At 39.7% G+C, this 24,400-nt stretch overlaps 1 protein-coding gene across 16 annotated transcripts in view; it reads left to right on the top strand.

The window, feature by feature from the left end:
• LRRFIP1 (LRR binding FLII interacting protein 1) overlaps positions 1-24,400 on the top strand; it is a 122,688-nt gene that overhangs the window by 46,604 nt on the left and 51,684 nt on the right. For 8 of the 16 annotated variants that reach the window (XM_066627877.1, XM_066627789.1, XM_066626793.1 and 5 more), the window contains exons 3-9: positions 4,357-4,374; positions 11,922-11,969; positions 13,330-13,374; positions 14,172-14,222; positions 17,913-17,945; positions 19,515-19,559; positions 24,055-24,129. The exons of 2 other annotated variants lie outside the window; for them this stretch is intronic. In XM_066627877.1, coding sequence (XP_066483974.1) covers positions 4,357-4,374; positions 11,922-11,969; positions 13,330-13,374; positions 14,172-14,222; positions 17,913-17,945; positions 19,515-19,559; positions 24,055-24,129 — 315 coding nt within the window. Of the gene's footprint in view, positions 1-4,356; positions 4,375-11,921; positions 11,970-13,329; positions 13,375-14,171; positions 14,223-17,912; positions 17,946-19,514; positions 19,560-22,302; positions 22,360-24,054; positions 24,130-24,400 lie in introns of all 16 variants that reach the window. 6 more of the 16 variants (XM_066627617.1, XM_066627534.1, XM_066627371.1 and 3 more) reach the window with 3 other exon arrangements.

Raw genomic sequence — 24,400 nt, 5'->3', positions numbered from 1 at the left:
CTTGTTGCCTTATTTTGGGCTTCCAGAGAGGGAGAGGCTTTGGTAGTATAGAAACGTGAAAATACACATTTTCTCTTTTTTATTCTCCTGAAACTTTCCCTGTTGTGCTATATCTGCTAAACTAATTTATGCATGCCTGATGCTGGTTGTCAGCCTCAAATACATCCATTTTATTGCTATATAGTGTAAAGGAAGAATTGTGGGTGTGTTTTTTAGAAAGTAGGAAAGGAAAAGGGTGTTTCCTTCTTTGTATACTGTGAGGATGGGAACTTTTCAATCTCATGGTATGCATGTCCCCCACCCCTACCAATAACATAAGCTGTTTGTGGCTTGAGGAGGCCAATGGCCCCCTTCTATTTTTGTTTGCTTTTCTTTCAGTGGGCAACCTCAACATTCCATGGCTCAATTGCCTTCAATATGCTGTAGTTCTAAAGGCAGCTTCAGGAAAACTTCAGCTGACTATTGAGCAAATGATTCACCTGTAGTGGATGGGGTCATATTTCCTTAAACAATCAAGTTTGTATTTTGGGAGTGCTTCTGGATTCAGTTATTTTCCTTGGATATATAGGTAACATTTCTAACCAGGAATGTCTTTAAGTGTCCAGTTTGAAAGAACTGCACCCTCTTCAGAAAGGCTATAGGTAGAAACATGAATACCCCATACCAGAGGTTCTCAAACTGGGGCATTGCAACACCCCAACCTGAGAAGCTCTGGCTTTTGCCCCTTTAAGGGGTTGGGAGGGGAGAATGTAGTGACATGATCCCCAAGATTGCACCACTGCCAGGGGTGACAGGGGCTTCGTTTTACTCGCCAGTATCAGCAGCAGCCTCCCAGGTGTACGGGGAACCCTGTGGAAGCCTCCACAGGACTCCTTAAGCTTTGGAAAATCTAAAAATAAAGATTGTGACCTACTTCCGGTTTTGCAGTCAATATTCTTTTTGAATATTTTGAGGCTTAGGAAGCCCTGAGGAAGCTTCCATGGGGCTCCCTGCACTCCTGCAAAGACTTAAAGCAGTTCCCAGACTCCCAGAGAGTTTGCCCTATACCTTTGTGACCTCTAGGCTGGGTTATAGTAAAATGCTTTGCTTGTAACCAACTGTAGTGGCTAGTGCATTTTTATATAAACAGATCATATCTTGTGATTTCCCATTTCTCAATAAATTCAATTCACATCTGAATGACAGCTGAAGCTGTGGCAGGTTCTGTTGCTAGATACTATTGACTTTCTCTCGTGATCTTGACTGATATAATCCAGTTCCTTTTTTTTGTTGCTGCTCTTTAGGTGAAAATACAATAAAAGTTGCAATATCCAGCATCCCTGGGACTGAAGAATTACTTAATATCATAATTTTCTGGATGTTAGAATGTTATACTTCCTTCCAAGCTTCCTCTTCTAACCCCTTCCTCCCAGGGCTTTTGTGTAGCTGCAGCATCTTCATTTGTCATTTTCACTGGGGACTTCACTATGGAATTGCTTGGAATGCTCCTTAGTGGCTTTCATAGTTGTCAGTAGGCTGCAAACCAAAAGTCAGGGGTAAGCTTGCTGAGCCAATTAATAGAACTATCTAGATTATCAAGTACCAGATAACACATGTTTTTAATGCATTTGGCTTTCTAAAGTTAGTGTCTTTTCAGTACAACCTTTTTTGTTTTTTGTGCAATCTCAGAATTATTATTTAAAATGTAATGTTGTGCAGCAATGGTACTTTAGTTCCTTAAGATCTCTTGGCAGGATTGCATCTGGACCTGGTTACTTCTTTAATTTGTCAATAAGGTCTGAAATGTCTTCTCATTTAATCTTCATTTGACTTAATGAATGTATCAAGGAGACAGTTTTCTTCCTATTGCCAATGCAGTTTTGATTATGCATACACTGCATAGATCTAATGAAGAAAAAAATGCAAAAATGTTTCTATTGTTTAATTTAAAAAATTGGATGTTGTACAGTATCACTTACCTGGAAGCCATTCCAGCATAGCAGTGTAAAGAGGATCTTTCTGGTTGTCAACTATAGTCAAGTTAGGTAGGCTGGGCATAGAGCACCAAGTTTGAATGTGCCCCAGAGTTCTTTTTGCTCTCAGAGAGATGGGTTTTACAGCACCAGTCATGATGAAAACAGCATGCAAAGGACTTAAGTACCATATGCTTCCCTGTATAAAGTGACATGCACCTCAGAATTCTTGGTAAAGATGGAGAGATGAAGCCTACTCAACACCCTCTTCCTCTAGATGTCCTCTTGCTTCCCTCTTCCACAGTTTTCCTATCCATTGAGGTGACAGGAATGAATGATGAGGTGGGAGACAACTGGGGAGCCAGATGGCAACCCTTGAGGGGACAACTTTGGCTTGTAGGCGACCAGTTCAAACCTTGTATTAGTTGCAGTTGGAAATAGGGAGGTCTGAAGCATTAAAAATGATAAGAGTTTTCTTTTGTGTTCTGAAATAAAAACACCACTTATAATTTTAGTTATATTTTCAGATTGTAGAATGATCTCTACAGTAAAACCTGGATTGAATGCAAGGTATAGTTTGCACTGTATTCAGACCACTGTGCTTAACCTATTTTTGACCAGTCCACAGGTGCACAAATTTGGTCCCTGTTGGGCAGAAATTAGAAAGCTTTGCTAATTCTATTAAAACTCCTTTTTACTGAAATAATTTTCCATGAAGATACTCTTGAATGTTCTATTGCAGGAGTCTTTGTTGGCTATCTAAATTGAAAGGCCAGGCTTATTGTGTGATAATGCAGCATGATAAATATAGTCAACAATATGTTTTACGAAGAGGTACGGATGGTATGCACTACTAATTATGCTGTAACTAGATGAGATGCTTAGACTGGCAAAATGACTTTTGTGTCATTTAGTTTGGACAAACAGAAGTGTGGGACCACTTTTCTGCCTCCCGTTGTGTTAGTATTTTTTGTAGAATTAAAAATTGTGTGTGTAATAAAAAGCTGTTTTAAAAGTCTTTGTATTGATATTGACAATTGATAATATGCTGAAGTCACTGTGAAGAACTTGATACAGAATAAATACCTACTTGATTTGTATTATGGGAACAAAACATGCATGACTGATAAAGTTCCACTCTGTTCACAAATTCTATAAGACTAAAAATCTACAGATTTTGGTTGCACTGCCAAATACTTTTGAAGTCAGCAGGGTTCAAAACCTGGTATGATATTCTGGCTTCTTCATATTGCAGTTAGGATAAACCAGGAAATGACAGTTTTGTTAGACTGTTAATGGCATCTGCAAATTTCTTCACATTGCATATGAAAGGAATGGATAATGTGTGAGCCCAAAACCATGATTTCATAAGATTTAGCATTGCGTTTGAGCATTGCCAGTAGCATTCCCTTTTAGCAACTGCACAGCATTGTGACTAATCATGATGCTTGGCATCCTTCAGTCTCGGAAGACTATGGTGTCACGCTCTGAATGGTGGTTCTGGAACGGAGTGTCCTCTCCAGTGCACGAAGCCTGGGTAAAGTAGGTATGGAGGATAGGCTATTACCCATGCAGCAAATCCCCCCTCTCCACGTCGCTGAAATGTTCCAATGGAAAGGCAGAGGCCAATACGGTTGGTTCCAGTGGCGTCGCAGGAGTTGCCAGAACGTGACTGTGTTCAGCCATGAACTGCCTCAGGGACTCATGATGCTATCTCCATGACATGTTGGACATGACATGATGGACATGATCTCCAAAATCATGATGCTATCTCCAGACATTTAACCATGATATATTTGGCCATGATATAATTACTAGATTTCCAGGTCACCGAGATTCATGGCTGTTCAGCCACGCACCTTAGAGGGAACACTTATCTCCAGTATGTAACTGGATAGTTATAATATGTTACTGAAATGTTGTTGGATTGAGGAGTTAAAGTGAAGGTGGAATGGGAAGGTGTCTATTCATGTTGCCAAAGCTTCCTCTTGAACTACCAGGGCTGCGCATCTGTACCTATGCAAATCTGAAGCCTAAATTATTAGGCCAGCAGTTAAGGGATTTGAAAAAAGCAGACACATTGTTTGTTCTTCTTACTGGGTCTTAACACATTAAAGAGCAAAGTCTGTGTCTCATCTGCAAGTCCCTTGCACTGGTTTCAGACCAAAATAATGGTCAAAGGATCCAATGCCAATTTCTCCTATCTCTGGTCTTGCATCATTGGTAATAAAGATCATTAGACTTGAACTGTTGTTTGGGTCTCCATTCTCATTTTCGTGTGTTGTGTGTGTGGAATTAGTCTCTGTACCTTCTATAAATTATACTGTACCTTCTATATACTGTATCTTCTATAAATTCTTTATCAGCTCTATATGTTTCTTCTTTTTCTTCCCTTTCCTGGTAGATCTATCAAGTTCAAAAGGTAGGGTTTGCTAAGCCTCTTGTGTGATTGCATGTATTTTTTCCTTTGCATCAGGAGTCTTGATAGCATTTGTAAAATAAATCCACTTAAATATGTCAGGTATGCAGCAGGTTTTATTTTTAAAGCTCTTTTGCTTCTTTCTAAGCCATGTAAAATTCTGTTAGTAGCTTAACATTCACCATGAAGAGTGAGCTTGATCTCTTTATAGTTTATCAAAAGGGCAACTTCCACATGGTTGGTTTACAGCTTTGGTATTAAACAATAAATTGAGCGACATGTTCACAAAGAAGAATATGTAGCACAGGATTTGTCCCCAGTAGTCGCTCTTCGTAACTGTGCAGACTTGATCTGTCATTTGGATTTGTAGGGTTCAACATGGGGATTGGTAACATCTCTGCCTGGCTTGTGGGTGTTAAGATGTCAGTCCCACTAAGAACTTTTCATCTGGAGACACCATTAGTCAGCTAGTACCTGCTGTATAATTCTAGTGAAGTTCTTTGTGTGTAGTGTTTGTTTTTAGAGTCATAATTACTTGGCATTCTGCAGTGGTTCCAGAGTGGTTTAATCTACAAAAGCCCCTCTCTTTTGGGCAGGCAGGTTCAGGTGATCCAAGTCTTCCTTGGGAGGAGGAGCTCCCCGTGTTCCCTAGACTGACCTTGCCTTGTGGATAGTAAGCTGGGTCTACTCTTTGCTCTGCCAAGAGCAAGTTTTTTTACAATTCCAAGTCATCAGCCTTAAATGGGGATTTTGAGAGAGAGAACAGCTTTTAAGAGGAAGCTGTGGATCACCATGCTGCACATAGCAACTGGGTTGCAGCAGGAGCCTGAGGGGAGTGGGCTGCCTTTCACATGCTGAGAGGAAGCACAGAGAGCTCAAGCTTGTGGCGGGAGGTAACCAAATGCGGAAACCTGAGACAGAACATTCCAGACTTCTAAGAGTAAGCAGTTAAGTTCTTCAGTATAGGGAAGAGCTGCAGTACAAAAATAATTTATTTTGGAATCCTGATAGTTTTATTAGAGCACTAAGTGTGACAATCCTTTGTGATTGAACTTTAGGGTGCATAATTATAACAAAGAAAGAAGACAAAATCTCAAAGTGCCTTTATTTGTAAATCAGCTGCCATTTACTTTATTCATACACCATGATTCTGAAAATCAGGCTCCTTTTGCTTAGGTGACATTCTGTTCTTCTTTTGCATGTTTTCATTAGATGTCTATGCTTACTAATGCTTTTTGAAAGTAACAGAATGGCAGTGCAAATGAAGTTGCTTCTTCAGTGCTATACTTTTGCCTTGACTGCTTTTGTCTTACTCTCTGTATGTGAAGATGGTATTGTAGAACTGTTATTGCCGTGTTTCAGTCCTCCCATAGGCACAAACCAGATAGGCATTAGTTTAATATCTGATAAGACCAATTTTACAAACTTCTGTAGTGCTTCAGTTGGCACTTAAAAAAAGATGAGATTCATTCTGTGCCATGTAGTGAGTACTGCTATAATAGATGACATCATAGGGCCATATTGGACAGCTCTTAGGCCATCCCTAGCAACCAGCAGTAGTCTTCCCCAACTGGTTCTTTATTCCTTACTAAAACTGGTGAGGGTGCATTCTTACTTGTGTGAGTAATGTTGGATGTTTAAAAAGCAGAAATAAATGCAACTCTACTTTGCTTACAGTAATGACCTGCTATTTCAAGAGCACTGGGTATGGGGGAGTTCATCTTATGACAATGTACTCTCCTCTCCAGCACCTTCAAGAACAATTCATGACTGCTGGCCTTCTGGCCTAGTCCATTTTACTACTTTGTTAACGTGCAAATGCTTCCTATAATCTCATACAATTGGGATTTAGGCAGTAAAACAAACTAGGCTTCCTCCTTGCAATACGCCTATTTGTACTGTTGTCAAATGCTGTAGTGACAACAGCATGGTAGCTCTAAGGAAGAAGTTGTTCCTGTCTTACAAAAATGCTTGTCTGGGCAGAGGCAAAGGCAAAGAAGTCAATTGAACTGGTTTTCATTTATTGGGTTGTGTTATATGTAACATCAAACATTCAGTAGTCAAAGAATTTCCTGTTAGATGTTCAAATAAGAGGGCAAGTACTTTGGCTTCCATGCCTTCTCTGAGAGACGGAGTGTCTTTGCATATGGAAGAGACAAGGCAAAAGCTGATCAAATGTTATGTAACTGGCAAGTTTTAAATAAGAACATAAGAACAGCCCCACTGGATCAGGCCATAGGCCCATCTAGTCCAGCTTCCTGTATCTCACAGCGGCCCACCAAATGCCCCAGGGAGCACACCAGATAACAAGAGACCTCATCCTGGTGCCCTCCCTTACATCTGGCATTCTGACATAACCCATTTCTAAAATCAGGAGGTTGCGCATACACATCATGGCTTGTACCCCATAACGGATTTTTCCTCCAGAAACTTGTCCAATCCCCTTTTAAAGGCGTCTAGGCTAGACGCCATCACCACATCCTGTGTGGCAAGGAGTTCCACAGACCGACCACACACTGAGTAAAGAAATATTTTCTTTTGTCTGTCCTAACCCGCCCAACACTCAATTTTAGTGGATGTCCCCTGGTTCTGGTATTATGTGAGAGTGTAAAGAGCATCTCCCTATCCACTCTGTCCATCCCCTGCATAATTTTGTATGTCTCAATCATGTCCCCCCCTCAGACATCATCCCCTCTTTTCTAGGCTGAAGAGGCTCAAACGCCGTAGCCTTTCCTCATAAGGAAGGTGCCCCAGCCCCGTAATCAACTTAGTCGCTCTCTTTTGCACCTTTTCCATTTCCACTATGTCTTTTTTGAGATGCGGCGACCAGAACTGGACACAATACTCCAGGTGTGGCCTTACCATAGATTTGTACAACGGCATTATAATATTAGCCGTTTTGTTCTCAATACCCTTCCTAATGATCCCAAGCATAGAATTGGCCTTCTTCACTGCCGCCGCACATTGGGTCGACACTTTCATCGACCTGTCCACCACCACCTCAAGATCTCTCTCCTGATCTGTCACAGACAGCTCTGAACCCATCAGCCTATATCTAAAGTTTTGATTTTTTTGCCCCAATGTGCATGACTTTACACTTACTGACATTGAAGCGCATCTGCCATTTTGCTGCCCATTCTGCCAGTCTAGAGAGATCCTTCTGGAGCTCCTCACAATCACTTCTGGTCTTTACCACTCGGAAAAGTTTGGTGTCGTCTGCAAACTTAGCCACTTCACTGCTCAACCCTGTCTCCAGGTCATTTATGAAGAGGTTGAAAAGCACCGGTCCCAGGACAGATCCTTGTAATGCATGTTGCTGAATGATGATTTTAGTAAAACAGCAAATACCAAAATCAGTAGTGTCCTATAAAGTACAATATTCAAATGAGTAGGGTGAACATCTTTATGCATTTTAAATGGACAGACACTTGACAGGGATTCTGTAGCAACTGCCTGCTCTGAGCAAGGGTTAAACTAGATGGTGTCCCGGTTCCTTGCAGCTCTTAACTTTCAATGATCCTAAGTAGTGTTTTTGAGAACCAAAATATTCTTGGTAGTTTAGCAGATCTCTAACAAATGAGTGTGTCTGTTTGAAATATACTTCAATCTTTGCCAACTAGGTACATAATATGTGATACCCTATCTATTTTTTAATAAAATTCGAGTTGACTGTTCCTTTTAATTTTCTCATATAATTGTCAGTCTCATTTCTGTTTCATAGGCAACAAACCTTGAGTTAAGAACTTAAATTTTAATTCTCCAGTGGTTGCAGGGTGGCTCATTCTCTGGCATCTGGGAAGTTCCTCCCTCCTGGCTGGCAAGGTCAAATGATCTGAGTTTTGCTGGGGGGGAGGGGCTCATCAGGCTGATGGCGCCTGAAGCAAAATAACAGGTATAAGTACTTGCTCTCTTAAATCAATATGTTTTTTTCTTTGTTTAACTATGGCTTATGCCATAGTTCTCACACATTTAGCACTGGGACCCACTTTTTAGAATGAGAATCTGTCAGGACCCACCAGAAGTGATGTCATGACCAGAAGTGACATCATCAAGCAGGAACATTTTTAACAATCCTAGGCTGCAATCCTACCCATACTTACCCACGAGTAAGTCACATTTACCAACACTGTTAAAAGAATATACAGAGTAGCTTGTTAAAAGTACAGGTCTGTAACATTTCCTCAAATGCAGTCACATACCATGGTAGCATTGTTATATTAAAAATAAAATATTTAAATGAGTGGGGACCCACCTGAAATTGATTCGCAACCCACCATTTGAGAAACACTGGCTTACATCATAAATGACTGAAAGGGCACAGCTCTCCTCAGACAGCTGTGACACATCATGCTGCAGCACCAATGAAAAGGCAGGACATCAGAGGCCCAGACAAGTGGATCTCTTGGACCTGCACCTGAGGCACAGACACCATTTTTTTCTCCTGCTTGAGTGAGTAAGTTCTGAGTGTCATCACAGCTGTTCCAGACTTCAGCAGCGGTTGCAAAAAGTGCAGAAAAGCCCTACTCCTGTCCCCCCCCCCCCACTCAAGCATTGGTGTCATATTGTGGCCTCATGGCCCCAGCAGCTTTGGAGGAAGAAGCAGGCTCTCGTTCACCTTCCTGAACATCCATCAAGCCCTTAGCTTGTACCTAACACACAACAAACCCTTTTGTAAGTCAGAGACCATGTTTTTCTAATTCGAACAGTTCAGACTGGGGATCAGGTTTCCCTGTCCAACATTTCTCAGTGGCTTAGGGAAAGCGTCACAGGAGCATACAAGGCAAGGTGATGGGGCAGCCCACAAAAATGGCTCAGTCTACCCACTCAGCAGTTGTTTCCAGCTGAAGACCAGGACAGTTAAGTTTTCACTTACAGCTATGTTGGCAGTTCTTCAGCTGCGAGCAGTGTTCCAGTTATAGGGAGGTATAGCAAGGTTTTACCATGTCTGGGAAGCCTCCCCCCAGTGAGACTCAGATCATCTGACTTTACCTGCCAGGAGAGAGGAGCATCTCAGAGACTGAGCCATCCTGGAACTCTGAGAAGGGGAATTCATAAGTTAATTAAAATCTCCCTGTGGGTTTTTTTAAGAACCTGGATTAAAATAGCATGCATAATTTTCCTGCCCAACATTTTGTTGATATCAGATCATTGCCACCTGATGTCTACCTGGGGATTGCCCTGGTTTAAACAGTATCTGTTCATACTTTTTGTGTTTACTCTTATGAAATTTGAACTTTGTGTATATATTTAAATATACTATGGCATGAATAAGAACTGATTTCGCCCATGTAAGATCCGAGTACCATTGTTGCTCTGTCTATTGAGTTGTCTGCTTTGGGCACAATCCAAACCTACTTTTCAGCATTGACATAAGGGCAGTGCAGCTCCTAGATAAGGAAACAAATATTCCCTTACTTTGAGTAGGTCTCCATGAGTGCCCCCCAACAACAGGATGCAGCACGCATCCCATTGGCACAGCTATGCCAGTGCTGGAAAGTGGATTAGGATTTGGGCCTAAATCTCTCAGCAATACAGCAAAGCGGACTAGTGTAATTGCCTGTTACTAATGGTACTAAAAATGCTGAAAGTCCTAGCATATTATGCAAAAAGGGCTGTTTAACAGGCTGTTCTCTCCATTTGTAAGTGTCCTGATAGATTACATCTATCTTGTCCATTTAAGTCAAGTGCAATGTGATGCCACTGTTCAAACTTGGGTTTCCCTTTATAATAAGTGAATCAGAAATTCAGGCCTGTCTCACCATTCTCCATTTCTTTCTCCGTGGCATGGCATGCACTACTAAAAATGCTTGCCTGCATTCTATTTTTTGACTGCAACTTAAACAGCACTGCCATTCTGCTCAAAGGAATTTGCTTGAAAAGCAGGTTCTGCCCCAGTGACTTTAGAGAACACTCACTATTCACCATGGCTTGTAGTTTTGCATGAACATGTTTGCTTGATTCTTTGTTTGTGGGAGAGAATATAATGCTGCTGAGTTTACTGCAGGTGTGAGCAACATACACCTTGCAGGAGACATTCAGCTTCTGGAGTACTTTGATGGCAGACCTTTAGAAGACAGGCAGACTGACTTTGACTGTTTTGGGATGGGTGGGGGGGGGAGGCAAGGAATTACCTTTCCTCAAAGTGAAGAACCGATCCAGATGTGCAGAAAATGCAACATAATCCTTCCTTATATTCTTTTAGACTGTCTAAAAATGTTCACTTCCCTTACAAACATCTGCTTTTATGCTACCATTCACAATAAGCTTCTTGCAGATCTCTTCACTGTTTCATATCTGGGTCTTCTCTTGTCTCTCTGTAATCTTCCTTGGGTTTTTGACTTTACGTTTTATAACTTGTTCGATAAACTCAACCTTTTCTCAGTCTTTTTTTTTAATTGCAGCACCCTACTATTGGAAAACAAACATTCCTTCCCCCATACTTATACAGTTCCCTCTGTTTTATAAATTGCACCAAATTTACCTTTTTCTCCTCATTTTTTTCTTAGCGGACATTTCCTTCTTGGGGAAAAAAGTATCTCCTGTCATTCATGTCTCTAATCCACCACTCTCAGTGTTCTATCTTGTGAGCATGTGCTTTCTGTATTACAATAAAACTTGTGCAGTGTCTTATCTTTTAAGTGTGTGTTATATTAAATAGTGTTTGGGTTCACTTTATAATGTGCCTTTTCTGTACAACTGAATCGGCCCTCACTGGAACAGTGTTAGTGATGATGGGTTATTGGGGAACTAAGGCCCTGACTAGATCCTGCCTTGATAGAAGCAGCAGGCCCACTTCAAGATTCTCAGTTTCTGGATCACTGATGACCTTTCAAGCTGGAGACTTTCCTCTTTTGCAACCTCTGTCAGAGTACAGTAAGTACATGTCTGCCATGAGGAGAATGACCTAGTTCAACATTTGACTATCAGCTAATGTTGGATTTCTTTCATGGCACCTGGTAGTACTGAGTAAGTTGCTCACCTCTGTACTGATGATTCTGAAGGGCATGCCTATGCTACAGAGACAGGTTTTGTTTTACTTCTAACTTCTAACAGTCCAATCCTATGCAGGTCTGCTCAGAAGTAAGTTTCATTGTGTTCAATGGGGACTACTCCCAGGAAAATGTGCAAAGGATTGTAACTTTATTTGCCACATTGGTGTACAGAACACGACTGTGAGCTTCTCAGTGAATTGAAACAGCCCTTACTAAATACCTTATTGCTAATAACATACAGATACGTTTTTCTTCACTACTAATAAGGTATTTGAGCAGTTTTTGCTCTAGCAATACTATGCCATTGGTAAATGTTCATGTCAGTGGACCATGGCTGTCATTAAGTCCTTATTTGAGAGACTTTACTTCCTTGATGTACCGGTACCTACATCAGATTGAATCAAGTACCAAGTATGTACGTAATTGTGGCTTCTTGTTCGCTGCAATTAAAAGTGACATGTTTTCTTAACTAAGGCAAAATCTCTAGTGTAGGCATGCCTACAGTATTTTATATTCAATGTATCTTACCTCAAGTTCTTTTCCTCCTTTCATTCATAGAAATATTATGGTCTGGATACAAAGTTTGGCGACATCGAACAATGGATGGTAGGCTGATAAGAATCTAAATTTGCTTAAAAGCCTAATGTTTTGGACAACTTGTTCTCTCTACTTGAAGATTTGTTTTCTTGAACTTGATTATTAACGTGTTTTTCATAGTCTGACGATTAGAATGGAAATTGCCCACCCATGTTCTTTTTTTAAAACCAAAAGCATTTTCTTATAATGCAATGTAATATTGCTGTGGAACATCTATAATAATGATTGAGTTTATTGGACTATCTTAGGTTTAATAGCACTGTATTGGTGGGAGGCTTGTACCAAACTACTCAACTAGCATAGCGAGCCCATCAGGAAATTTCAACTTCTCCTAGTTAGTTCTGGGGAGAATAACTCAGGTTAGTAAAATCCAGTTGTTTGTTGGAGATCATTTCACTGCTAACTTCAGTGAAGAAAATTAAGTCTACAGTGTGAAACATGGGTCGAATCTCAAATGTATGCAGCAGTTCTATCTTGGGGTGCTTTGAGAAAAGCAACATTGTTAGCTTTCTGTTTATTAGCCTATTTGTCCAGTGTTTTGTCTCCATTTAAGTTCAGATTGTTATGCTGAAGTAGCCTCAATCTGTTTAGCTAAATAAATGTATTCTATTTTTTTTAAACAGTTACAGAAATACTAATGACCAGGATATATTCTGGCTATTCCATGGTATCCCTTTGTTTTTGCTGTACTGTACTATCAGCATGTGAAATATTTCTAGTGAAGAAAGATTCTTGGAGACAAAGAAATAAGTTCATTAGAGGGTCAGTTATCTTTCAGAACCTGTTAAAGTTTCTACCTATAGCTCCTAAGATTACAGTATATCTTTCACCATGTTATGATTTCTTGCTTACCCTAAAAATGCTGTTATTTTCCCAAGTCTTTTTCTCTTGAGAAATCCTCATGTTTACATGGGAGAATAAGCAATGCAGGCTACATAAACTGTGCTGGTTACTGTTAACCTGTGTAGATGGTAAGGACATGTTGAAGTGTATATCATATATCTGGGGACCAGAAGTTTTGAACTATTCTTCCTAGTTTCAGAAATTAGAGCAGTTTGAGTATATTCTTGCAGAATTCCTTATTTTCTAGAGCAAGGAAAGTTAGTGGGACCCACTAGTGGGGCAGGAATAATAGTTATAATGTGATCTTGTATATACATGAAACTACTGAGCCTGGGACAAAAATACAGGTGTGGTAAAATGTTACCTTTCCCCCCCTCCCTTCTGTTTGAATATTTCTCTTCATCATCAATTATAGTCTTGCTAAATCCAACTGTGTTCTCATCTCTAACTTTTACTTTTAAAGTTCTGTAATAGTGTTTCTTCACTTCCAACATTTCATCTTCTATCTTCCCTCCTGCCTTGGTAGGAAGACAGTGAACGTTACACTCGTAAATCCAGAAGAAATGCCTCGGTTAGTAATTGTTTGCATTGTGTTAAAATTTTAAATTGAAAGTAATGAATAAATTAGAATTCCTCTTCTGTAAGTTTCTGGGGAACTTCTGCAAATTAAACAGAGTTCCACTGTTTCTTTTTCAGTGAAGGAATTGCAAGATGGCCATAGGATCACCCACTAATTTTTCTTCCATGTTCAAATTCCCTATGGACTACTGCTCCCTGGCTGTTAATGCTAACCCATGGTTTATTTCTAAGCCAGCATTTGTAACCAGCTTCAGCCCCTTCAGCCCCAGCACACATCCAAGGTGTGCGTATTTCGTTAGCATAGTCAGTGCCTGATGGTATGTCTATCATGGGTGATGGTTAAAGGCAGTGGTGGCAGCTTTTATGCAAGGCAGCTGTTAGGGAAGGGGCATGTAATCGTGTAACCCTCTTCCAATCTTAACCATGACTGAATATGATATCAGTGCTTGCCAGTCATAAATAATTGGCAGCAATAGTACAGCAGTAGAACAGCAGTAGATATACTAGCAGCATATCTTTTATTTATCTACTGCATGTAAAACTAGATGCTTTAGAAATCAATAAGCTAATAATACTTCAGATATTTCTATTTGAATTTAATTTTCCTGGCATTTATTCATCAGTTGCTTTTTGCTTAACATATATGAAACCTTCAGCAGTAAATTTGGAGTGGTTTTGGAACTGTTTTGGATTCAGTTCTGAAAACCTCTCCCTGTTTTGTCTGTAGTTACTTGATACACTTTCATATTTTAAAATTTTCTGGTGTCCTGTTCACTTGCTTCTTCATAGGCTTCGGATGAAGATGAGCACATGTCAGTGGGTAGCCGTGGAAGCCTAAGGGTTAGTAACAGTTTAAACAAGCAAAACTGTTTCTGCCGTTACCGAAATTGCTTCCCTCCCCCTCCTTACGATGGATGGCTTTGCTTTACTCTACTCCAGATAGTCTGATAGCTCCTTTTTCTGTCTTCCCTCTTCCCACTTTCCTTGTTGTAGCTTGAGTCAGGGAGAGCCATGGTGGCCTGTCAGATATAGAACTGTTAAAAAAGCTACGATCTTCTGGACAGTTACATTTCAGTTACATCCTGTAATTTGTAGTGCATGGTGTGCTTTTATTTGTATAGGGCAATTGCTAAGGAACAATAAGCTGCTCCATGGTTGATGACACAATGGAAAAAATAGCATGAGACATTATAGAAAATATATTGCTTGATATTATTGCAAACTAAATGTTACTACATAGTTTTTCATTCATCTTATTAATTTTAGGAGGAGGGGCTGTTTAATTTTTTAGTTTAGCGTGGAACACTTATGTGTTACTATCAACATACCTGTGGTTTTCCTTATAATGTTATCCAACTTGCACAGTTTGTGATTGGGTCACAATCCTAACCAACTCTCCAGCACCAAGGTAAGGGCAGTGCAACTCTGAGGTAAGGGAACAAACATTGCCTTACCTTGAGGAGGCCTTCGTGACTGCCCCACAACTGTAGGATGCAGCACATGCCCTGCTGGCACAACTATGCCAGTGCTGGGAAGTTGGTTAGGATTGCACTCTAGATGAGTTATGTATCCATTGCAGTATCCTCATTCTTTACCCATAATACTGGTCACTTTTTTCTTAAACAGTATGATCCTCTTTCATTCTGTCTGCCTGGGAGAAAGTAACAAAAGCATGAAGGTTTTGTATGTACCCATTCTTAATCTGTCCTAAGCTGCAAGCCATTTTGTATCTAATGGGCAAGTGGAATGGGTATAGCAGACTTCCCTCTTCAGTCCAATAACAAATGAAAAATGGTTTGATTTGGAACTTGTTGCCTTAGCTGACAGCATGAAATGATTTCTGGAGCCATATTCATTAACCACTGTGGAATTGATGCAATACTGATATCAAAACACTATAAACTTTTTGTACCAACAGATGGGGAAAACCCAACAGTGGCTAAAAGCAGCAACCTTGCTGTGCTGTTCATGCTTCTGCATTGTTTGTTATAGGTTATCGCAATAAACATTGAACATACCTAAGGTTTAGCAATTGGATGAAGTAGGGTTACATTCCAGAGCTTCTGTTTAGCAATGGATTTCATGCTGTGCCTCAAAACAAGAGAGCAAACTGTTCGTATCAAGCAGAGTATAGCAATCATTTTAAATTCAGCCATCTGAATGGAAGATGCTGTATTCTATTGATACCTTAAAGTAGTTAAAATAGGCTAGTTATAGTGGCATTTATGCACAGGTGTTCATATCTCAAATGAACATGTATAAATGCATTATTAAAAATATTTTGGGCTAAATTATTAAAGCTGCAATCCTATATGCACTTACCTGGGAATAGTCCCCCTCGAACTTAGTGGAATTTACTTCTACAGAGGCATGGTTAGGATTGGGCTGTCAATATAGAGGTGCTGAGGTTATGTTTGTGAAGACATCCTATGAAAGACATAGTTGTTATAAAAACATTAGTTTTCCATACTAATCTTTTGAAGCTGAATCAAATCCTGATTTTGAGAGCTGTGGTGAAATACTTATGGCGGAGGTTATGGCATATTTTCCACTCTGAAGTGGTGCAGGTCTTTGGCGCTTAAAAGTGTACCCACATATCCTAAAACAAGGTTTAGGAACTGGTAGTCTCTTGGCCAAAACATTCTCAGAGGGGTTCCATCTGCTTCCCTCCTATTGTCAATCCAAACTTGATTATTTGGTTAAAATATTTTTATCCTTCTTTTGCATGGCTCAAAGCAGTGTACAATAAAAACACATGAAAAATGCCTACCATAGATACTTGACTATAAGATGAGCTCACAGATGAGTCGAGGGCAGGTTTTGAGCCAAAAACATGAAATTCTCTATGACCCTCTGGTAAGTCAGGGGTTAAACTTAGAGGGGCTTCTGACTGTAATTTTGTCTGATTTAACTGGAGGCCAGATCCTGAAAAACAACCTACCAGTAATTGTTACCTAAGAACTGTACAGTCTGTAATTTATTAAAAATTTAGTAAAAGATAAGATACATTTTTGTTCATTAACTTTTTAAATTCTGGACTTCACAACCTTTTTGTAAACACTATCAGAGTAAATGCATTGTAAACAACGTACCAGTGGAACCATTAATCACATCCTTCTTTAAGGTGCCTGGTATGTTAAGCCAGAGACTCCACATACAACATACAATATATAACATGTAATTGGGAGTGTGCAATTCAATTGACAGCAGAGAGACAATCAGCAAGGACTGAGTGTGAGTAAGCACAGCTACACATAGTTGCAATCCAGCTTATTCAGAAGTAGACCCATTGCTTTCCATGGATATTATTCTTAAGTAATGGTGCAGTGAATTGTAGCCTTGAACTTTGTTTCAGATGGAAACAAGGATTACATTGGTGTCTTTAAAAACCAGACTTCTGGCAAACATTTGCAAAATGGAACAAAGGGTTGGGTGTGATCCTGCCAAAGAGAAGGAGAATTGCTTGATTTAAATGGGAATGTTGAGCCCTGGCTTACTTTTTTTCTCAGGAGGAATGAGTGAAAGCGTTAACTTTGACTGCAGTTTGCAGAGACTAATGCCCTGGTTGCCCTGGAGACTAATAATTAAATAGCTCTTAATATCCCTTCATTGTCCTCTTGCTCTCCTTTGGGCTTTTCCTGGCTGCCTGAACAGCACTGACCCCTGAGTGACCTACAGATAAGGCGAGATTATTTACACTTGGTTTATTAACATAAATTTCTCGACTTATATGCGAATATCTACAGTGTATGGACTGCGGAGCATAATGACATGTACATTACATGTACATGTACATGTACATTAAACCAACTAACAAGAACATCATACAAGCAGATAAAGAAAGAAAACAATAAAAGCAGTAATAAATAAAGCAAAAAGTCATTGACTTAAAAGGTAACCTAGGGCAATGGTTCTTAAACTCTCTGAGAGAGTTTGAGAGCCACTAAGTCTTTGCTCAGAAAGCAGGGGTCAGAGAGAATGCGTAGACATGATGCCCAGCATTGCGCCTCTGATCTGGGCACAGGGGTGTGCTGCCACTCACTGCTGCCTGCAGCAGCCTCCCGGGTATTCGGGGAGTCCAGCATCAGCCTCCAGCAGGGCTGTCCACACAGTGCAGAGCCCTCCAGAAGGCGATCATGATCACTTCCTGTTTCTCAATCACAAAACCGGAATTGGTCACGATCTACTTTTAACATGGCAAAAAATTATATGAAAATCAAACCACTCTATCAGTTCAATGATTCACTTAAAAGTTTGGAACAGATTCAGGTTCTTAATATACACTATTCATGTACGCTATGTCTACACCATGTACACTATTAGGCAAGCCATATTGCCATCAACTATTTATGCATAAGAACACTTTATTGAGGCCTGTCGTAGTAGTATATAAGGCCTGCCATAGTTTGTCAGCTGTCCTGTTGTAGTTCCATGCATACAAGGAATAGGCACTTTTTGAGTGATCTTTCTTGATTTGTCTTTTGTCTACTTGTGTTCTCACTATGTTTGTTTCCTTTATACTCCCAACAGACTGACCCGGATTATACCAGCACCTACCCAGTGGTGAGAAAAAGCTCATAGGCTTCACTCTGTGGTAGCATGTTTTGCACCGTAAGAATTTAACATTTGGGTGAAATATCCACCCTAAGGCTGTGAATTCAGTTGTTGTTCTATGTATGTGCTACCTCTTGAGGTATGGTTGCTACCACAAAATTTCTTCCCATAGGGTGCTGCCTATATCACATTGGTAATGCTATAAAAGTTGTTGTACATCAGTGTCCTTTCCCCTTTTTGCCCAGCCCACAGGTATACACATTGGTCCCTCTTGTGTATATGCAACAGAAATGGCTTAATGGGGTTGGGGGTGTAGCAGTGCTTTGGCATCAGTAAGAGGTTTGCATAGCTTGTATACTTTTGTTTTGATGGGACTGCATAGTGTGTTTGCTCTCCCAGACTTTTGGCTTTGACATGAACACATTTTTACTTGCGGTTTAAAAGCAGAGAGCTTTGGATAATTCCGTATTTCTAGATGAAAGACCAACAGAACAATTCTGATACTGAGCAGGATAAAGAATGCAACATAATTGGTTATTATTAAAATTTTGTTAGGTAAGAAATGTTTTATAAGCTTGTTCAAAATTAGGGTTATAACCTGAACCTTCAGAGTTTCTTATATAGTAATGTAACAGAGCCCTAGTGGAAAACTTTCCAATAAATTTGATATTTTAGTTTTTGTAAGATTTTTGGTGTAGCACTAGACTTCTGCTGAATTCTTAGTACATCTTGTGGAAACCTCCCCACAGGCAATTTGAAGCACACCAGCACAAGCCTTCTCTTGGGCTCTTGGTGTCTGCTGCATATTCTTCTCAAGGCAGTTTTTATGAATAATAATGAAAACATTATACGCAAACACCCTTTTAATCAAATGTCAAATAATAATTAAAATTACACACAATTGCTTAACCTTTAAAGGTTGACCCTAACAAATAAAGTTATGCAGAGCGTCTGCAAGGGTTATACACATTTTTCTCTTTACCCTTTATAATTGCCACTTATAGACCAGAGTCCTTTCCTGTATTGGCAAGTATTATACATAAATGTGTGTACAGTGTACTTATAATATTATCATAATATTATCAGTCTTTCAGAGGAGCACTAAAAATTAACCTGTCAGTTTAAATTTTTTTTAAAAACACTATCTTAAAATTCTTAATTAAAAACACAAGGTAGTATACTGCTACACAGAGGGAGTAGAACAATGTGTCAGGCATTATTTATTGTCCCTGCTTGACTTGGAGGAATTACTGCTTATTCTGAAAATGTGGGCATTTTGATTACGACTGGGCTGTAATAGTTTGATCAGATGGCTTGATAAAGCCAGCAAGTGTGAACAACTGAACTTTACCCACTAGTTTTTAACATAATTCCCATCACTTTTGTATTAAACGTCTGTATCTATTGGTGGATCGTTCAACTCATAGTTACATGGTTTTTGAATGCTTTGAGCAGGAACATAAATTCTTAAGCTGTAAAATTTCACAGAAAGCCAAATTTGTATTTCACTTGTGGATATAAATTGAGAATGTAAGAGAATGCTAGCCTTTTTATCCTGCATTCTTACTCTTGCTCCAGGGTGGATTAGAGAAAGACAAGACCAAAAGAATGAACTTCAAAACAGTATGTATTTAAAGATTTTACCTTTCCCTGGAAACATTAATATGCAGACCTATGGAGGATTGAGAATTTGTAAATAGTTGCTTTTTCAGGTAGTAGTTCTTGGGAAAGGGGATTGGTTCTAGGAAACTGAACAATCAGCTGAAGACCTTTTGCTATGAAATTCTACCACCCAGGTAGTTTGCTTCTATCCAATAAACAGGAGCAGAGGCAGTTAAAAGAAATTATATGCAGTTTTGAAGATATGCATATCTTCTGGAGTATCAGATGCTTCTATCTCTTAAGGAACAGAGAACCCTATAGCTGTTCTCTTTGTATGGAAGTAATGAGGACTGATGCTCTTCAGTAACGGCTGCCTACCATTGAAGACAGAGTTCAGCAGTGAGCAGGCAAAGGGATCAAAGAAAGCAAAATTTATTTACTCTGTTTCTTATTCAACTCCCCTTTTTCTGGAGCTGCTCTTTGTCCCTCAGAAGAAGTCATATGGGCACCACACAATTAGTGTTCTTTGTGTTCATTAGCACAGTTGTTTTTGTTATCTATACCAGATTTCTTGGTGGGGAAGCTTGAATTTCAGGAATCTTTGTGATATTCTCCCTCCCCACCGCATAGTGATGTATAGTGGCTAGAATGTTGAACTTAGTTCAGAGGGATGTAACTTCAACTTTCCACTTGGCTATGATGTTCAGTGGACCCTAGACCCATCACTGTGATCACTTTCAAGGAGAGGGGACTTTTTGCACTGCCCTCAGTTCTTTGGAGGATGGAGAGGATTAAAAAGGATACCTAATGCACATGCCCAGATTATAGTTCATAACAGTAATTTATATCTTTATTACCAGTAGAAATAACTGTGATTAGGTGAGAGGTGTTTACTACATTGATAGTGTATGCCTTAAATTATGGCCATACACATATGCTGTTCCTTCCCATCTTTCCTGTGTTGTTTGCTCCCATAGTAGAGATTCCAGGAGCACCTTTGTTGTTGTTGTTTGTTTTTTGGGGGTTTTTTTGCAAGGAAAAGAGAAAGTGTCTCTCTATTCCCCAAACTCTTGTTCCCTCAAGTGAGAAATGGGGAGATGCTCTCAGATAGCATGATTCCAGAAAGTCAAAACAGGTGTGAGTAAGTAGAGACTACTTCTACTATATCCAGGTTTTGTTTAATGTAGTCAGTGGAATCCTGACTGGTGTCTCTGCAAACAAAAGGAGTATAGGTTTAACCTAATTATCCACGGATTTTTCACCTGCAGTTTTATCTCAACATGATGAGAAGTGTCCTTTAAATTAAAGGAAAAAAGTAGTTTAACAATAACCTTGTTAATGTGAGAGACGGCAGCCAGCTGACAATCCATTAATCATTCTCTCTCCAGGCACTTAGAACAGCTTCACTCCAAGGCAAGTGACCCCTCCCTTTCCCCTGAAACATGAAAGAACATTAATCACTTTACTTTCTTTCCCAGCTCTGAAGGGAAGGGTACTGGCTCAGAGTGAAGTGCCTAGAGCAGGGGGGTCCAAACCTTTTGGCAGGAGGACCACATCATCTCTCTGACACTGTGTCAGAAAGGAAAGTGTCAGAAAGGAAAAAAAGAATTTATATTTAAAATTTACATAAACAAATACATTAGAGACAGAACTTATATGAATGAATGAATTTTACTGAGCATATTTATAATACACGAGAACTGTAATAGAAAACAGAAAAGGGGGGGGTGTAAAAATAACTCCTGACCACACACCTCCTGCCCAGGGAAAAGCACAAAACATGAAGTCATAAACTGTTCAGAGGCATAAACTATTCTTTTAGTAGCTCAAATGTGAGGTACTGTGAGACCTTTAGGTCTCGCGATAGTTCAAGGCTTACAAAAGACCTTGCGCTAAGTATGGCTGGCTTTTCCTTTGCTGCCGGTACTGCTTCACAGACATGAGACAGCAAGCAGCAGAGGCAGCTCTTGGCTTACAGCTTGTGCAAGAGGTCATACATTCAGCTCTCGCTCTGAGAGCAGTTGGGTTGTGCCTACGTGGGTTCCAGCAAGTCTCCGATGAATCAGAGGCTCATTGGAGACTGAGGGCTCCCTGTGAGTCGAATTGGGGATCCCCATGGGTTGCAAGTGGCCCCCGGGCTGGGTTTTGGGCACCCCTGACCTGGAGGGAGACTGATTGATGGACTGTATGCCTAATGACCGTCTTACATCAGGAAGGCAAGCAAGACTGTTTTTAAATCGCCTAGCAAAGGGACATTGTTTTTAAAATGGATTTGCTTTAACATGATTTTTGCCATCCACGTGATTTCTGGGAGCAAAACCCTTGCAAATAACAAGACTCAACCTGTATTCTACTTATGGAAGGGGTCCTTATGCAGGGGAGGGAGCTCCTGACAGTGGAAGTGCTACAGGATGCCATTCTGTGTGTGTACGGGGAAATGTCTATAGTATGGGATAAATTTATGCTTGCTTTTCTCTTTCTGGACAATTTGTGCCTCCTCCTAAGCAATGAAAAGAGACAGCATTCTATATTCTTTGGTACAATGCTCCCTTTTCCAAAACAGATGCATCCTTAACGACTTCATCTGATTAACAAGGCCTCCCTGTGAGCTCTGGCTTGTTCTGGTAGTCTCAGCTGTGCCTGGCTACTTCTAAAGTTTGATTTACTGTGCCTGATCACAGAAAAAAATCTATCATGCTACTTCAGAAATTAGTGAGACTTCTTGATGAGAGTTCTCCCCCTCCTCTCTTTTCTCTCATATTAGACAAGTGGTTGTGAAGAAGATACGTATGGTTTATCCCAGAATAGAAAATCTAGTAGGGTTAGTAGATGCTGCTGCGTCTTCTTTTTAATTATAAAGATGTGTTATTCATGATGAAAGGAATAATTAGATTGCTTTCTCAATAAGCAATGTACATGGTCTTACCCTTCGCTGTGATTGCAAAAACAATTTGTCCCACCTTAAAAACTTACAAATATATTACGGTATAAACTTTTGTAGGCTAAAGCCTTTTTTCTCAAATTCATAAAGTGGTCACTTAAGTGGGGTGCATAGTAGTAAAAAAGAGTAGGGTGTTTTGTTTTGTTTTAAATGCCAATAAGATTACCAGTAAGCAATTCAAGAGGTAGCAGGATCTATGGAGATAGAACACAAATGATTATACAATTCAAATGAATGTGAGAATTAATTAGTGTAAATGTGACTGGTTAGACGACAGTAATTATCTTTGTTGCCAAATTGAAAAGCAGATGGTTATACATCTTCTGTTCATTTACACGGAACTAACAGCATATAAGGAAATGTTGGGATTTTAAATGTTGTGGCTGTGATTTGAGAAGGTGAATGCTCTCAGCTGGAATGTACAGTATAGTTTGGTAGGTTTTATAGAAACAAAACCGCCTTCTCAGTCGTGCATTGCTCAGTGTCTGCCTTGCACTGTGGAAGATTGAAAAAATTCCTTAAAGCTGAGGAAGAAAAATTCAGCATTCAGGAAAGAAAGCATTGTAGTTCCAGTTCACATGTGCAGGCTAACTCTTTTTCTCTTCATGAGATCCTTCCTGCTTCCTGTGATCACATGGAGAAATCTTAATGTCAATGCAATATATTAAAATGATTTGCAATTAATCAGTTAATAGGCAAGCAACAAAAATGTCTTATCTAGTAACCTGCTGACATCCAATACTGATTGTACTTCATAGATGCACCTTCTGGGAACAACAATATGCAGTTTTATCTGCAAAGCAGAGATAAATGATGGCCGTACACCTAATATTTTTGCCCTCTACTACAGTATCTTAAAACCTTCTGAGGTGCAAGATACATCTGGTTGAATGCTTGTCAGCTAGCCTTATGAGAGTTTTTTCTGTGATTTCATGTTGAATGCTATTTACTGAAACATTTTATCTGGCCAGGTACACATAAGGAACCACATACACAGCAAGAGCAGTAGTTTACACTTGTCTTTGGCTTTGCTTCAGGACCTTTCTTTGCAGCTATATAAGCCTGTTCAGCTCGGAAGATGAAAGTGATTATAACCAAGATGTGGAACTGGAAAAAAGAAATTAAGTTAGTAGTAGTAAGCACACTTCATATAAAAGGAAGCTTAATTGAAATAAATAGATTTGCACCCTTATCCTAACAATATTCACTTGGCATAGTAAAGTGAAATAACCTCATAGGAAAAAAAAACACAAAAGTTTATATCCTAAGATGCTGCTGCAGTTTGTGCAGTGAGTGAAGGGACCTCAAGTAGATTGTTAGGGAATCCAAGAGGCATCAGGAGATATGGAGGATTGGTGAAAATTGTCCCTCTTGCCCACAACTTTGGGATACGACTTTGGGATACAACCTGGAGTCTTGTTCTTGTAGCTCCTTAGACTAGTTTATTTCAGCACAGCTTCTTTCATAAGCATTACTTCAGAGGAGTGAGAGATTTCAATTGCAAGAAATCATTCTTGCAAGAAAATAATCAAGAAAAATCATTAAATTTTTTACACTCCTTTTTTTTTTTTGAAGATTGTACTGAAAGAGTGCATGGAAAAACTATCTTCCAGTCATGATCCACAAATTAATTACCTTACCACCAAGCAGGTATAGTAAATGAAAGTAGTCCTAATTTAGGGATTAAAAAATTTCACTGCTGTAGCACAGGAAATGGTCTTCTTTCTGGTCTGTTGAATCAGGCTCCAATCCTATTCAATTTTCCAGCACCAGTACAACTGCAATGCAGTCACAAAGTAAAGGAACAAATGTTCCCATACCTTGGGGATTCTCTGTGACTGCCTCCCCACAACAGGATGCAGTGCATGTCCCAGTGGCACAGCTGAAAAATTGCATAGGTTTGGGCCCTCAGTGTTTGAAC

This window comes from Tiliqua scincoides, chromosome 1 (genome assembly GCF_035046505.1).
Source record: "Tiliqua scincoides isolate rTilSci1 chromosome 1, rTilSci1.hap2, whole genome shotgun sequence".
In the NCBI taxonomy this organism is placed as follows: Eukaryota; Metazoa; Chordata; class Lepidosauria; order Squamata; family Scincidae; genus Tiliqua; species Tiliqua scincoides.
Note: the sequence above shows the minus strand (reverse complement) of the source record. Positions and strands in the feature narration are given on the sequence as shown.